Raw genomic sequence first — 13,477 nt, 5'->3', positions numbered from 1 at the left:
CTGTGAGCCACGGTCGCTGAGCCAGCACGTCCGGAGCCTGTGCTCCGCGACGGGAGAGGCCACAACAGTGAGAGGCCCGTGTACCGCAAAAAAATAAAAATAAATAAAAAACAAGAATCCTAAAGGTAGTCCAACATGATGGAATGTGTCCCATTATGAAAGTGCACGTTGTCCTTGTGTTTTCATGGTTTTGAAAAGGGTGTCAACATGAGGCCATAGCTGAACTGACGGAATCTATACCTTGTTGGAGAGGCTGGGCCATGAGACCATCAGCCTGGGTCCCCACAGCTCGCCTAGAACACTCCCTAACATCGGAGCCCGAGCACCCGCTCACCACCCACATGACTTCTTCTCCTTTCCAGGCTCATCATCCGGCGGGACCACCTGTTGGAGGGAACCTTCAATCAGGTTATGGCCTATTCCCGGAAGGAGCTCCAGCGAAACAAGCTCTACATCACCTTTGTTGGAGAGGAGGGGTGAGGCACCAGCACTTTCATGGAGACACCTTAGTGTGGGTAGACCAGAGACCCCAGATCCTGGGTGATTCTTCTCAAGAAGGAGCAGGATGTCTCTAAGCCTTTGCCCCAAGGTGATTCTGATCATGTCCTCCCAGGAGGCCTTTCTCTCCAGGTGTTGCCAATCTTTAGGTTTCATGTTCTCTAAAAGCCTAAGATGATTGGCATGTTCTAGAGTCCGAGGTCACATGGTCAAAGTATAAGCCAAAAAGACAGACCTAAACTACTGCATCTTTACTTGCTCATGTGGGTACCCTTCTGAGTTTCTGATCAAAGAACTCTTCCCCCAAGAGCGCACGTATATAACTACATACCGAATTTTTCATATAATTTCAGTGATTTCTTGGCAAGCCGTCTCCACCGTGGAGGGCAAGCCCACCCCGGAGGGCACAGCAGAATGGATTTGAAAGTGTTTTCAATTTATACACATGCACACATGCACCATCACAGGAAATTCTTTTGTACCTCCCACAATGAAGTCCCGGTTTTGAATGGGCCAGTTGTGTGTTTCATCCAAAAGGTATGATATGATTGAGGACAGAGGTTAAGGAACACTGCCATAGCATTGGTGCATGGCCGTCTAGTAAGGACATCACCCCCAAACCAATCACTGCATTCTCATTTTCTACAGCAAATTATACTCCCCTTGGGATCCACTGTAAAGAGCAGAGGCTGCTCTCTGCTTTCCTAGCACTGACTCTGAAAGGGCAAGCCAGCCCCTGCATAGGGACAGGTCCTCCGCCTCTCGCACGTAATGAGCTTCCCGGGCCTCTGCTTCCTTTGCAGCCTGGACTACAGTGGTCCTTCGCGAGAGTTCTTCTTCCTTTTGTCTCAGGAGCTCTTCAACCCTTACTATGGACTCTTCGAGTACTCCGCCAATGACACCTACACCGTGCAGATCAGCCCCATGTCTGCGTTTGTAGAAAACCATCTTGAATGGTAAGAGCTGGAATTTTTACTTTCTCGTGTTGGAAAGTTCTGGTCTTCCTTAGTCAGAAGACAGTGGTGTTTCTTGAGGGCCACTGTGTTTGGAGCAGCGGCCCGATATCATGAGGGCTGATGGGAGTGAATAACAAGGCACTAGAGCGAAGGTTCTCTGCCAGTCTTCACTCAGAATACAAAATAAATTACTAAAGACATACAAATTTCCTATCAACTGCAAATTGATATAAGATACTGTCATTGCCTTCTGAGGAGATGCGAAGGTAAGTAGACATAGGTTCTGAATGTTGATAATTCTACTAAAATCCTAAGAGTCCCCTGCAGAGGCTTCTTGAAGGTATTTGTAGGAAATTCTCTGATTTGGACCAATGGCTTTCACACTGTGGCCATCAGCTTCTGCATCTTGCTGTAAAATAAGTCTGCTGGGTCAGATGAACTCTCAGCATCCTTCTGACTTGAAAATCCAATATCTCTTTGGTCCTCTCTTCTTGAGACATCAGTTGCCACTTACTGAAATGAGTAAGAAGATCAGTATCAGTCAATTCTGTGTAGTTCTGTGGGTGAGATACCTCAGATATGGGTGTTAGAAGTCTCCAGAATGCTGCATGGGACACCTGGGATGCCTGCACTTTCCTACTGTGTCACCACCACACCTGACTCGAAAAGTACCCCTGACTTCACTGCAGGACCTTCTGCCATGAGGAGGGAAACAAGTCTCGGAAACTGCTGATGTGGGTTCTTGTCTGACATTGCTTATTGATGATGCGTCATGGGGCTGCTGGTGAAGGGTGCTTCTCGGGTAACACCTGGGCCTGCTGGGCGTATGACCCAAATCCCCATATTTTGGTTTTATGGCAACAGAACCACCCACCTCTGCTTCGGCTGCCAGCTACAGCCCATGACCTCTCTCTCCAAACACTCTCAGCTTTGAAGTTCTTTTTTCGTTTTTTCTTCATTTTTTAGAATTTATTTTATTGAAGTATAGTTGATTTACAACATTGTGTTAATTTCTGCTTTACAGCCAAGTGATTCAGATCTATTTTTTTTTCTTTTTCATATTCTTTTCCATTATGGTTTATCATAGGATATTGAATATAGTTCCCTGTGCAATACAGTAAGACCTTGCTGCTTACCTTTTATCTATTCTATATATAATAGTTTGCATCTGCTAATCTCAAATTCCCAATCCATCCCACCCCCTCCAACTCTCCCCCTTGGCAACAAATCTGTTCTGTATGTCTGTGAGTCTGTTTCTGTTTCGTAGATATGTTCATTTGTGTCATATTTTAGATTCCACATATAAGTGATATCATATGGTATTTGTCTCTTTCTGACTTACTTCATTTAGTATGATAATCTCTAGGTCCATCCATGTTGCTGCAAATGGCATTATTTCATTCTTTTTTATGGCTGAGTAGTATTCCATTGTATGTATATGTGTGTCTGTGTGTGTGTGTGTGTGTGTGTGTGTGTGTGTGTACCACATATTCTTTTTCCATTCATCTGTTGATGGACATTTAGGTTGTTTCCATGTCTTGGTTATTGTAAATAGTGTGCTATGAACATAAGGGTGCATGTATCTTTTTGAATTATAGTTTTGTCCAGGTATATGCCCAGCAGTGGGATTGCTGGATCATACAGTAGTTCTATTTTTAGTCTTCTGAGCAACCTCCATACTGTTCTCCATAGTGGCTGCACCAACTTACATTCCCACCAACAGTGTAGGAGGGTTCCCTTTTCTCCACACCCCATCCAGCATTTGTTATTTGTAGATTTTTTAATGATGGCCATTCTGACCATCGTGAGGTGGTACTTCATTGTAGTTTTGACTTGCATTTCTCTAATAATTAGTGATATTGAGCATCTTTTCATATGCCTACTGGCCATCTGGATGTCTTCTTTGGAGAAATGTCTCTTTAGGTCTTCTGCCCATTTTTTTATTGGGTTCTTTGCTTTTTTGTTATTGAGTTGTATGAGCTGTTTGTATATTTTGGAAATTAAGCCTTTATTGGTCACATCATTTGCAAATATTTTCTCCCGGTCCGTAGATTGTCTTTTCATTTTGTTTATGGTTCCCTTTGCTGTGCAAAAGTTTGTAAGTTTGATTAGGTCCCATTTGTTTATTTTTGCTTTTATTTCTATTGCCTTGGGAGACTAGCCTAAGAAAACATTGGTACAATTTATGTCAGAGAATGCTTGCCTATGGTCTCTTCTAAGAACTTATGGTGTCATGTCTTGTATTTAAGTCTTTAAGCCATTTTGAGTTTATTTTTGTGTATGGTGCGAGGGTGTGTTCTAACTTCACTGATCTGCATGTGTCAGCTCTGAAGCTCTTGAGCTGAAGCAGGCGTGTCTGCATCAAGTGTTACAGTAGGTCTCTTGACTCTCCGCAGGTGAAGAAGCAAATGTGGCCCTTTGTTGTTCCTTTTCCTATAACTTATCAAATAAGGGGATGATGAAACCTGGGAGGCAGAAACACGTAGATGGGGCAGGCAGAGCAGGAAGTGGCCACTGAGGGGACATAGGAATGAGAATTGAAGGCCACATCTAACTTAGTCACGTTCAGGCAGGGTTCACTCCAGCAGTGGAGAGTGCCGTACCCCATGCCACAAGAATATATATGTACAGATTATACTTCATATAATCCCTTAATTCTCTTAGTCTGTGAGCATGAAATTTAAGATGGTGTCTTGAAGGTCATGAATTAGAGTCAGGAAATATTTTCATCAAATATTGTAGCATATAGGAAGGACTACGCCGGGTGTTGTGGGATACCTTCATTAATTAAGCAATTGTAAGTCAAGCATGTGCTATATGCTAGGAGGATACAAAGACGAAGTGAATGAGATCTCCTCCCTCAAGGGGGGAGCATGTGAGTAAATCAATAATTCCACTACGATATCTTAAATACCAGGTTATGCATACATAATACACATGTGTGTGTGTGTTTGAGAGAGAGAGAGCGCCCCGAGATGCATATATAAGCCTGGGAATTGTATTAAGTCACAAGGGAAAATGTCTCACTCAGCCCAAGGCAAGGGATGGGGGAGTGGGGAGTGAAACCAGGGGATCTCATAAAAAGAGGGGATAATTGTGCCATCTTTTTTTTTTTTTCCTAGAGTGAGTGGGTATACGAGCCAAGCCTTAAGGGGCGGTTGAGTAGGAGACTAGGCAGGGAAGGGGAGAAAAGACGTTCTAAGGATCCCGAATTGGAAGCAACACTCGAAAGGCGTGGGAGGGAATAGAGCCTTCGGCAAGCAGTGTAGATGGATCAGAGCCAAGAATGGCCTTTGGGGTTGTGGTGGGAATGAGGCTGGAGACAGAGAGGCAGATGGTCTCATCCCATAGGGAGAATGCTATCATTGGATTCGTGTTTTCAAAAAGTAAATCTTGCTGTACTGTGGGGAAAATGTTGAGGCGGGAAGGCTGGAAAGAGCTGAGACCAGCTCCGAAGCTGTTGATACATCCTGGGGAGAAACAGACGGTCAGAACTGAGGCAGAAGCAGGGTCTGAGAGAGGAGGGGACTGACTTTGGGAACTTCTCGGAGGGAGAAGAGACTGAACTAATTGGTTCACTGGTTTAATGTTGAGGTGAGGGGGAGAGAGAAATATAGAATAAGTTCAAAGTTTCTGGTTGCACCGTGCGTTGGACTGGGATCATTCAGGGTGATGGGAGTTATGTGAAATAGATGATACTTAGAGGAAGGATGAGGAATTCACCCTTTGACACGTAGAATTTGCAGTTTCCCTTATAAATACACACGGATGTATTAGTATGTAACTGGAATATGGCCCTGGGCAGCAGGAGGGGAGATGGGCTGGAAACTGAGTTTGAGAGATACCAACACAGCAGGAGTGGCTCAGCCATGGGAGGAGATGGGAGCTCGCAGAGAGGTGGCCCATGCTGATGTGTCAGGGACGGGCGGAGCCAAAGGTCCCTGGGGGGAGCTAAGAAGGAGTGGCCAGGGACTACCCTGGTGGCACAGTGGTTAAGACTCCACGCTCCTAATGCAGGGGACCCGGGTTCGATCCCTGGTCAGGAAACTAGATCCCACATGCATGCCGCAACTAAGAGTTCACATGCCACAACTGAGGAACCGGTGAGCCACAACTAAGGAGCCCGTGAGCCACAACTAAGACACGACACAACCAAATAAATAAATAAATATTTTTTTAAAAAAGGAAGAAGGAGTGGTCAGAGCGCTTAGCCTGGGAGGAATGGGACAGAGAAGGAGGTGCTCCGACGAGGACCTGCTAATGGGGAAGAAGACAGTCTGAGAAGGTGGCGGCCAGAGGAGGTGTGCAGGCAATAGAAAGGGGTCCCCAGGGGTTCAGAGCCCAGGATTGGGAGGACGGAGCTTAGGACACCAGGGTAGGGAGAGCTTTCAGATGACCAAGGGAGCTGTATTTGGATGGTGGCAGAGGTTCATGGGGCTGAGCGCCCTGGCGGCGTGAAGGGAACCCAGTGTTCTGGAGGAAACCTTGGGATCCAGCATGTCTCAGCACAGACGCAGGGGAAGGCCACAGGCAAAGGTCTGATGAAAAGCACAGGAGAAACGCTGGACTCCTGGCCTGCTCAGTCACTTTCCACCAGGGAAAGCACCTCGCCAACTGCCCAGCTCCTGCTTTCTTTCGTCCTGACTCTGCTGTCTCTGACCATCTCTGGCTGGAGCAGCCCGTGTCAATATGTCTGCTACAGTTCAGCGCTTGGAGGAAGGACACCACAGGGATGTTTTAAGAATTAGCAAAGTTCTCTGGATGGATCCTTTATAAAGGTCAGAGGCCCGTAGTGCCTGGCCCAGAAGTGCTAGTTACCCTCTGTCTTTGCAAAGGAAAGGACGTGAGGAATTTCACCCGCTGAGGTTCCCACTCCTGTTGAGAATATTTGCTGTGTAGCCCAGAAGCAAAATGGCAGGTACCTTATTGAGCAACTAGCAGTGTAAACGGAGCTCATGCAGGTGAGAGCTCCCTTTTAGCTCAACGTTGGATGATGAATTGTCATGAAGTGAGCCGGGGCCTCCCCTCCGATCCGAGGCTCTGACTCTGAACCTCAGTCCCCTGAGCCCTGGGCTGGCAGAAGAGCCAGGATGCAGAGCCAGCACTGGTCCCAGATGGTACCACCACCCTCACGTGGGGTCAGACTCTTGTCTCATCAGTGCTTCAGAGGTCCTGGGGGAAGGAAGAGGGTTTCCTCTGGGCGTCACTGCCGCACAGAGAGAACTTGAGCCACTGGGTACGAGCCTGCTGTGGCTTTGAATGGGAGGCCCTGCTTGGCTGTGGGTGTCTCAACCCGACGGTAACGCTGCAGTTATTCCTTCTGTGTATTTTCCTACAAGCCATCCTGCACCTTGGGGCAAATGGATTTAATAAGAAAACCGAGCACCCCTGAGCGCTGGGCCATTTTGGCAAAGGGCACGCAGGAGGGCTCAACACCTGAATGAAGTCGCTCCGGGCCTTACGCAAAGTGTGGGCAGCAAGTGGGTGGTGAGGCCCCCTGCCTGAGGCTTTGTCACTGTGGTTCCTGCAGCCAGGGGTCGATGCCACTGAGGAACCCTGACTCCCGAGTTCTCAGTTCTGTTGCCCAACTGGGTGCCACTCCCCACCGGCAGGGTGGGCAAGGCTGATCTCAGATGTAGGCGCCTGGCCCGCCTTCCTTCTTCACTCCCCCCGGGACCCTTTATCCCGTGATCCACGTGGGCTGTGAGGAAGATGACACTTCCTATGACCAACACATCACTCATAAGAAAACAGAGACCAGAAGATTACAGGGCTCATCACCGTCACAGCCTTGACATTGTAAAGCTACAAGTTGTCCCTGATGCAGGACAGGCCAGAGCAGGAGTCCGCCTGGAAGGGGAGTGGCTTCTGCCCCCTGCCCTCCTCTCCCCTCTGCAGAGAGGCCCTGCAGACCAGAAATAAACAGGGAGAAAACTGATCCGCTTTACAGGATTAAACATCCCCCAGGATGGAAACATTGCTCGCGTATGGCTGGGAGAGGTCATTTTGTAAATTATTATTCTGGTTCTTTATCTGTCCACTGGCCCTTCTTTTGTGTCCCACACTCTGTTTTGTCTGTTGTGTCCCCTTTACAGCGTAAGCTCCGTGAAAGCAGAGATGGGTCTGTCTTATTTTACTTTGGCACAGGCCTGGCGCTTTGAGGTGTTCAAAATAACATTTCATTGACGACTGGGTGCATAAGTGAGAATGGTTCCACAAGCCACACCAGCCACTTCCTTGTACCAGGGCCGTTAAGACAGAGGGCTCGTATCTTCCATGTGCAATTCATTGCTCAAAGGTCGCACTTTTATTTGTCATCTCTGGTTTGAAAGCCCTTACGGTGTCGGCAATAAACACGCATGTCCCCTGGGAGCTTGGCACTGAGCTCTGCACGAGCTCCACACTCAGCTTGTTACTGACACAGTGCCCGCCCCCTCTCACACTGCCACCTCCAGGTCAGGCACTACCCCAGAGATGGGCAGAGAGGCCTCTGGCACCAGATCCTTCTCCTGCTAGCTCCTCCTTGACCGTAGCTGCTTGAAATTCTCTGCTTCCTGCTCCCTGTGTGTGGGTTTTGCATACCCTGGGATACAGCCTGGAAATCAAAAGCCTGCATATGGGGCATAGCGATTCAACCTCCTTCCCTTTATTCGTAGTCAAGCGTCGAGAGATACTAATATGAATAAATATGGTGACATTTCTATATACACGCATTAAGTAAACCGGAAAAAAAATCTGAACTTCAGCCTAAAAGGAATTCGTGTAATTGCTGTTTCATGACTTATGTGTATTACCCAATTAAGTTGTATGGACCCTGCTGGGACCCTAGCCCCACCAGGCTCTCTGCAGCAACAGGGGAGGGTTCTTTTTCCCTTTGGTTGGAGCAACCAAATAATGAAACCAAAGCTGAGAACGACACAGCACAAGCTTTATTCAGTAACCAAAGAACGGAGAAGCAGGAACTAAGTTCACAGATCAACTTCTCACCCACCAGGAAAGAGACTTAATTTTTAGGAGTAAAGACAAGGGGAGCAGGAATGAGGCTAATGATGGAGAGGCTTATGCACTAGTCTACTGGGGAAGGGGCAGGGCTTTTTCAAGGGAGTAGGATGCCACGCCCTTATCCTTTTTTGGTCCTTAATGTCCGGTCATGGCCAGGGTAGTTGTGTCATTTAGTATGCTAATGTAGTAAAATCAGTGTCTAATGAGACTCAGGGTCTGTTGGAGGTCAGATTCGTTGCCATCTTGGTCCCAGCTGGTTCCATCTGGGTTTTTTTTTATTTGTTTGTAGCTTCCTTTCTTTTTTTTTTTTTTTTTTTTTTTGCGGTACGAGGGCCTCTCACTGTTGTAACCTCTCCCGTTGCGGAGCACAGGCTCCGGACGCACAGGCTCAGCGGCCATGGCTCACGGGCCCAGCCGCTCCGCGGCATGTGGGATCTTCCCGGACCGGGGCACGAACCCGCGTCCCCTGCATCGGCAGGCGGACTCTCAACCACTGAGCCACCAGGGAAGCCCGACCGAGAAATCTTAAAGTAATATTCCAAATTCCATATCTTCATTCTTTGATTATGATTGTCATTTGCATATTAGTGAGGTGCTCATATGATGATCTTTTTATTCTTTTAATCACCATTGCATGTTGATTTTATGTCCCTGGAGATACAGAAGTTAATATAAAACTAAACAATGAAACACCCATTGAAAACTTATTAAACATGCCAAGCACTGTTCTAGACACTTTCATCTAACAGCACTATAGCCCAGATACTACTTAGTATACTGCTTTTACAGATGAAGAAAATAAGGTGCAGATATAACCAAAATCACAGAGATAGTCACAGACCAAGCTGGGATTGGAACCCAGAAAACCTGGCTCCGGTGTCAGGCTCTAGCCCCCCATTAAGGCAAAGTCAGATATTTAATTGGGCAAATTACAATACAATGTGATAAATGCTATACGTACCTCTATTATAGAACTTATCACATTGCATGGTAATAAGTATTAGGTACAAGGAGCTTTAAAAATGAGTGAGAATAGTTAGTTGGCTGGCAGAGATGGGGAGAGGAAACTTCCAGGGAGAGGGCCCGAAATTCATAGCAGGATGGCAGGTGAGCAAGCGGATGTCAGTTGGATTTGGCTGCAAAATAGAGAAAGAGGGGCTTCCCTGGTGGCGCAGTGGTTGAGGGTCCACCTGCCGATGCAGGGGACACGGGTTGGTGCCCCGGTCCGGGAAGATCCCACATGCCACGGAGCGGCTGGGCCCGTGAGCCATGGCCGCTGAGCCTGCGCGTCGGGAGCCTGTGCTCCGCAACGGGAGAGGCCACAACAGTGAAAGGCCCACATACTGCAAAAAAAAAAAAAAAAAAAAGAGAGAGAGAGAAAGAGAAAGGCTGTAAAGGCACCTTGTGTCAAATAGGGAAGTGCATTTAATGGCGTCCAGGGAGTTTGGATTTTATCACAAAGATGACGATGTATTTTTTGGGGGGTAGAGGAATGTCTTGATCAGGTCTGTATTTTAGAAAGTCAACCCTGGTTATAAGTAGGTGAATTGGAGTGGAAATGGGGTTGTCATTTAAGTGGCAGTTCTTTGAAATAGTTCTTTGAAAAGAGGATAAAGAATCAAACTAGGACAGGAAGCTGTTTCATAAGAAGGATGAGCAAAACTTGGTGATGGATTACAGACAGTGGTGGGGTTCAGTATATGAAATTTCCCACTTGCATAAAATGATGTATATGAAAATACCAGGTCAGAAGTTCTCATCTTTTTTTAATTTAATTTTATTTATTTTTGGCTGCGTTGGGTCTTCGTTGCTGTGCGTGGGCTTTCTCTAGCTGTGGTGAGTGGGGGCTACTCTTTGTTGTGGTGCACAGTCTTCTCATGGGGGTGGCTTCTCTTGTTGCAGAGCACGGGCTCTAGGTGCACAGACTTCAGTAGTTGTGGCATGTGGGCTCAGTAGTTGTGGCACACGGGCTTAGGTGCTCCGCGGCATGTGGGATCCTCCCGGGCCAGGGCTCGAACCCGTGTTCTCTGCATTGGCAGGCGGATTCTTAACCACTGCACCACCAGGGAAGTCCTCTTATCTATTTTTAATGGCGGCATAAACAACAAAACTATAAATGTGAAAAGCTCCAAACTTATTTTTATATCTAATAAATTATGAATAGAGCAAAATGTATATATTTTCTAATCATTATGCTTGAATAGAAAAGATTCCCATTCCAGCTGAAAAGTCTCCTCTAAGGGCCTTCCCTCAGCACTCATTTTAAAAGAGCCCAGCCATTTATAACTCTCCAACTTAACATCTTAATTCATTATATTGACAGCACTTATCGCTCTCTGAAATAAACTGTATTTATAGATTTATATTGTGTACTTGTAACTCATTACTGTGTGTCTCTCCCCCTGAAAGACTGAGGTCTTGCTTTCCTAGTCACAAACTTGGCACTCAATAAATGAATGTGGAAGGAAGGAAAGAAAGAAGGACAGGAGGCACAGAGGGAAGAAGGAAGGGTGGGTGGATGGATGGATGGATGGGTGAGTTTCAATCTCATTTCAATTTTTAGTTCAGAATATTTGTAATTCAGAAAAACGGGTCATTGTCAAGCATCATTTAAGTTCTACTAGATGTTCTCTGAAATCACCACTGGAAATTCTTCTTCTGTTTCAATGATTCTGAACGCCACTTTTCCCAGAGCAAATCTAAGATGCACTAAACAGCTGAAAGAGGTGAACTTCTCTATTTTGAGGAAGAGTGCCAGAGTGTCGACGTGCGCTGTTCGTTAAGTATTAGCACGTGTCATTTTAAGAAGTCAGGGTGATGTGAGTCACTCTTTACATAATCATCGGTGTAGGAAGAATTTTCAGAAGCCAGGGTTCAAATCTGATGCTGTTTAATCAGTTTCTGTGCAACCACCAGAAGGTCCGTTTGCTCATTTCATGTCAGTGATGGTGACAGATCTAACCCTCCTATATCATAACCAGAAATCCTGGGACCTCTCAAGCCAAAATCTCCAAGAACCTTTGCTAACTGTGACCCAGACTCCCCGCTGTCCTTCTACCCCCTGCTCTGACCTCTCCCTTTCCAAGCAGACACTACCCGGGTGGCAAAAATCTTCTGTTTTCAGGTGTTTAGCAAGAGGAGGGGGAGGGGGGAGGGAGGCTTCTTGGAGCGTGTTTAGAGTTTGGCCAAGTGGGTATTAAGTATCATTGCAGAGTTTTATGGAACTTAAGAAGTCACGGATAACACACTTTAAATATCCCTTACTATATCTGCAGAGTCTGAATTAGTAGGTAGGAACCACAATATCGCGAGATTCCATCGGATGTCTCCTGGCCCTTCAACCCCCAAGGGCCCCTCCTGAGAGAAGAGCTCAGTGTGTCGTTTTCATTTGAGTCAAGGGTCAGATAAGCTCCCCCATGCCACGTCATCCCAATAGCAGCCCCCAGGTTCCTTCCTAGGCACCTACAAGAGCTTCCCTGGTTCCATCTCTGGCTGCATCTGAGTAGCCTTCCTAGCAATGCCCTAGAGAGGCTCAGGGCACACATTAGCTGAGAAGTCACCATAAAATGTGCATGTCTGGTTGTGACTATGTCCACTGCTTAACCTAGCTTTCTTCAGAACTTGCGAGAAACTTCTGGTAAAGCTTTCAAAACAATTAGCGAGAACACTCTTTTTCAACACTTGCCTTATGCAGAAATAGGCCTAAGGATGTACGAGATTTATATGACAGAGGTGGAGTTCAAGTCAGTTGGAAGAGAATGGACTATGTAGTCAATGAGGCCAATATACAACCAAAAAAAAATTAGGTTAAATTCCTCTCCAACTTGAAAGCACATGTAGAAAATGTAACAGTAAGATTTCTTCAAAAAACTCTGGGTGACTTACTATAGATTCTAGAAAATAAACATTATTGAGAACAGAAAACAAACTCAGGAAACTTTGAGTGGTAGAGGCTTTTTCACTCAAGGTTGGAACGCTGGAGTCTAGCAAAGAAAAGGAAAATATATTTGAATAGATAAAAATGAAAATATTTTTATGGCAAAAATACTATAAATAAAGGCAAAAGGCAAGCTTTGATTTTGAAAAATAATCTTTGCAACTGAGGAAAATCAGAGGCTGAAAATCTGCGATATAGATTTCAAAGAGCTCTTCCACCTCGAAAAGAAGAGGAGAAACAACTCTAGAAAAATCAGCAAAGAAAATGAAAAAAGCTGTTCAGAGAAGAAAAAATCCAAATAATCACCAAACCCATAAAAAGAATTTCAGTTTTATCAGTGGCCAGGGATATTTAAGCAAAATAAAGAAACAATGATATATCACTTTATTACAATCAAATTGGCAAATATTAAAAAGAATTATATTACCTCTTTTCAGGAGGACATGGGTGAACGTTTATTCTCTTCCATCACCAATAGAAACATGAATTTTGATAGCCTTTTTTAAAAACACAATCAACAGTATATACTAAAACTTTTGAACCCATATACCCTCTGGCCCATGAATCTCTCTCATAGAAATAAAAGCACTGCTATAAGGACTCTTATAATAACAGCTAATATTATTGAGCCCTTATTATGGGCCAGGTATCTTTGTAAAAGCGCTACGTGAGTTGCACATCCTGTTATGATCTCCCTATTTTACAAATGAGGAAACTGGTACCCGTAGAGGTTTAATACTTGCCCAAGGTAGCATAGCTAATAAATGGCAGAGCCGGGAATCCAACCCAGGCAGCATGGCTCTCCAGTGCAGACTTTTAAAAGCTATCCTATCCTCCCTAACAAAACATACCAGGATGTTTATTTCAGTATCGTTTGTAAAGACACAAATGTAGAAGCAACCCAAGTGTCCATCAGCAGAGACCAGTTAACTTCATCACAGCAGCTCCGCACTGCACCATGATATGAGGCGTAAAAGAGGTGAATTAGAATCTTACCAGATGACGGAAGAGGATTTCTTCAAGATATTGTTAAGGGAAGAAAAGCAGAAAACTATGAACAACACAATTTAAAAACCAAAAAATA

The 13,477-nt window shown here is 45.5% G+C and overlaps 1 protein-coding gene across 1 annotated transcript in view; it reads left to right on the top strand.

The window, feature by feature from the left end:
- HECW1 (HECT, C2 and WW domain containing E3 ubiquitin protein ligase 1) overlaps positions 1–13,477 on the top strand; it is a 256,280-nt gene that overhangs the window by 199,419 nt on the left and 43,384 nt on the right. Inside the window, exons 20-21 of the mRNA XM_019940665.3 lie at positions 363–476; positions 1,302–1,454. Of these exons, the coding sequence (XP_019796224.2) occupies positions 363–476; positions 1,302–1,454 (267 nt within the window). The remainder of the gene's footprint in view (positions 1–362; positions 477–1,301; positions 1,455–13,477) is intronic.

Source organism: Tursiops truncatus, chromosome 9 (assembly GCF_011762595.2).
Source record: "Tursiops truncatus isolate mTurTru1 chromosome 9, mTurTru1.mat.Y, whole genome shotgun sequence".
Classification (NCBI taxonomy): domain Eukaryota; kingdom Metazoa; phylum Chordata; class Mammalia; order Artiodactyla; family Delphinidae; genus Tursiops; species Tursiops truncatus.
Note: the sequence above shows the minus strand (reverse complement) of the source record. Positions and strands in the feature narration are given on the sequence as shown.